General features: G+C 46.7%; 1 protein-coding gene across 1 annotated transcript; it reads right to left on the bottom strand.

Annotated features, from left to right (window-relative positions):
* Positions 1-1,597: 1,597 nt before the first annotated feature.
* On the bottom strand, positions 1,598-3,243 carry LOC131258037 (pentatricopeptide repeat-containing protein At1g77170, mitochondrial). Its single transcript, XM_058259068.1, has one exon. The coding sequence runs from the start codon at positions 3,111-3,113 to the stop codon at positions 1,677-1,679; it is 1,437 nt and encodes a 478-aa protein (XP_058115051.1). The 5' UTR covers positions 3,114-3,243; the 3' UTR covers positions 1,598-1,676.
* Between the last annotated feature and the right edge of the window lie 212 nt (positions 3,244-3,455).

Genomic DNA, 3,455 nt, shown 5'->3' with positions numbered 1-3,455 from the left:
TCCTAGCATTTAGTGCTGAGAGAAAACGTTTAGTTTTCAAGAGAATGCTTTTTATAAAATTCGAGCATTTAATGCCCTCTTTAATGTTTACATTTTTAACTCATCTTGAAGTTAACCTATGGCATGGCTACCACGTGGCATTTTGCTTATAAACAATAATAAAGGGCACAAGTAGGATTTCGCCTCTTCTAGCAACATGTGGTGGCATCTCATTGTGCCATGTAAGTGTGCCAAAAACATATATAAACAATGGCAACCACTCATCCACAATGATAGGTCCCTCTGACAAACAGATCCTACTTTCCATATGCGTACCTTATTTCTACGCGTGCTAGATAAGTAAAAATGGCATATATGAGGGTATGGAGGAAGTGACATTAACGAAGGCCGTAGTCCGGGAGATGTAATCCAATTGGCTGCTAGACAAGGGACATAAACGGTTCCCATCACATTTCACGTGGGAACAAATGCATTCGACCTCAAATTCAATCCAAACGCTACAATCATGGGCCATCTTGCATTGAACATAGCTATAGAATGTAATTGGGTTGTTGTCCACGGGAATACATTCATCAGGGCCATCGTTTGGGCCTGAGCTCTGGACCTGATCTAGTAGCTGGAAAGATTATTGGGCTTGTTATGGGATCCGTTTAGACCATCCTGTGGAGATTTATTAGATGTTTTGGGTTGAAATGTAAATAGTGGATTTTTGGATGGAAATTCATATTCACTGAAATGCTGAATTTCTACACTCACAAGCGACAGTAAATACACTGTTTATGCATTTCCATGCGCACAAACCTTATGTCTACTGTATAAGCTGGCACTTGAGATGATCAGAACTGCTGTTTTGGTGGACCACGATAAGGTAAAGAGATGGTTATGTCCATAGAGACCAATGATGTCGATTCAGGGATCAAAGTTCCATAAATGGATGGTCAGAGTCGTTGAATTACTATGATTTTCGATACGACCCATCCATGGGCAGGCCCACCTGATCAAAGTATGGATCGCGGTCATGTTTTCGATCTGTATGGCAAGGATATCACAGCATAAAGCTTTCCTCAGGCCCATATCATAGCCGAATGCCACAACTAGGGTAGCAAAGGGCTGGGCTGGTTGCCCCGTACAGTCCAGCTGCACTCTGGGCCGGATCTTGGTTAGCTCGGCCCTGATTTTTGGGTGCCATAACTAAGGGGGTCCAGCCAGACAAGTAGGCCCGGTCCATCTTAACATGGGCTGGGCTGGGTCCATAGCTTGATATTCATTTTGGGTCCAAATGATCGATTGAAGAGCTGGCACACGTGCGTGAGGTATGGACCACTCATCAGGTGGGACACAAATGAACATACCTTGACAACCAAGACAGTCCTCTCATCAGGACATGCATATCAAAGTACAGATATTTGGCCCAATTTTTCTCAACCATCCATTTTTTTTTTACTAATACAAGTGGCCCACCTAATGAGAGGACTGGCCTAGTTTTTTGAACTAGAGCACGTACAAAGCGAGTCCCATCCATGGATCTCACCCAGGCGAATTGCCTCTTAATCTCTGCACCATTCATGGACCATTCAAATGGCATCCATCAATCACCACCACACAAACACATTAGATAGGCTATTTCTCACTCAATCATCCACCACACATAAAAGACCAATCAACATCCAATTTCATCATCTGGGGCCCACTGAAAGTGTAGCTAAACTATACCCGGGAGTCTTAGCAACTTTCCTTTCTTTCATCAAACACCTGACTCTCTCGACCTCTTCCCACATTCTAGCCCCAGCATATATGTTAGATAGCACAACATACACCCCATCATTCCAAGGCTCCAGCTCTACCAACTTCCTGGCCACCCACTCCCCCATCTCCACACTCCCATGCTTCTCACAAGCACCCAACAAACACCCCCAAATTACTGAATTTGCTCTCATTGGCATCATCTCCACCATTAATCTTGCCTCACCTAGCAATCCAGCACGGCCCAGTAGATCGACCATGCAACCATAATGTTGAAGCATTGGCGTGATCCCATAATCGCGGGTCATCATATCGAAGTAATGCCTCCCCTCATCCACCAATCCGCCATGCACGCATGCGCTAAGAACACCCACAAACGTCACGTGATTCGGTCTGATGCCGGCCACCCTCATGCGGCCAAAGCAATCCAGCGAGGCCCTTACATGCCCATGCATGGCTAGGCCCATGATCATCGAGGTCCATGTAGACACATCGCGTTGTACCATTTTCGAAAACACCTTGTGGGCAAGGTCCGTCCGGCCGCACTTCCCATACATGTCTATAACTGAATTCGACATCAGAACATCTGATTTCGCCCAGCGTCTGGCTGGGAACACACACTTGTGGATTTGTAGAGCCAGACTCAAATCACCTAAGCTTCCACATGCAGACGCGACGCTGACCATGGTCACATCGTCAGGCTCGAACCCGCATTTCCGGAGATCAACAAATAATCTGACGGCTTCCTTGGAGTGACCCGCCTGAGCAAATCCTCCTATAATTGCATTCCAAGATCCCAATTTCCTTTCAGGGTTTTGTTCAAACACCTTAAATGCACTTTCGAACTCGCCCGCCTTTGCATACATGCTAATGAGACCGGTCTCGCAGAACTCGTTCGACTCGAGCCCACGCCTGATGGTCGCTGAGTGGAGCTGCCAGCCCACCTCGATCGCAAACAGGTGGCCGACGGCCTTTAGCACGATCGGGAGCGTATAAGAGTCTGGTGGAACCCCAGCTCGCGACATATGAACATAGACCCGAAGGCCCGTGCATGGGAGGCAAAGCCTCACATAGGATCTCATGATGCAGTTCCAGTGGAATTGAATTGGGTCTGGGCCCACCAGGAGCATGTGGGACCTGATCATCTGGGCGTGGATCTGATCCAATTGTGGCAAGCTGATACAAGATTGAAGGTGGGCCATGATGATTTCGTACGAATTGTGGTCAGATTCTGAGGAGTGGATGTGTGTTTGATACTGGAGAGTGCATGCACGTGTATGTATATGGACAGTGGGAGGTGAAATGGGGTGAAAGGATTTGGATTTCTGGGATTGAGAAATCCAGAACAAGAGTCGATGGAATGAGGACATATGGTTATTTTGGAATAGCAAACGGATGACACGAGCATTGGGGAGAGAAAAGAAGGATGAAATAGTTTCTTATTCGAGAAAAATGTTCACATACCGAGGCGCTTTTCTGTGTTTTGCTAAATGATCTTTCACATGTAGCCCGCCGTTTTTCGAGCCAAGGTCTCACTCGTGTAGAACATCAGAGCCGTGCAAAAGGTGGGCCATGCCATGAAGATTATTTGGGCCAAAAAATAGGTTGGTCTGCTTATCTGTCGACCACAGCACAAGCGACACTCCACTGTCGTTTGGCACACGTGCCAGAGATCTAGACCATTCATATCACTCGGAACATGAACTGGACAT

This window comes from Magnolia sinica, chromosome 1 (genome assembly GCF_029962835.1).
Source record: "Magnolia sinica isolate HGM2019 chromosome 1, MsV1, whole genome shotgun sequence".
Classification (NCBI taxonomy): Eukaryota; Viridiplantae; Streptophyta; class Magnoliopsida; order Magnoliales; family Magnoliaceae; genus Magnolia; species Magnolia sinica.
The sequence above is the reverse complement of the archived record's forward strand: the minus strand, read 5'-3'. Positions and strand labels throughout refer to the sequence as shown.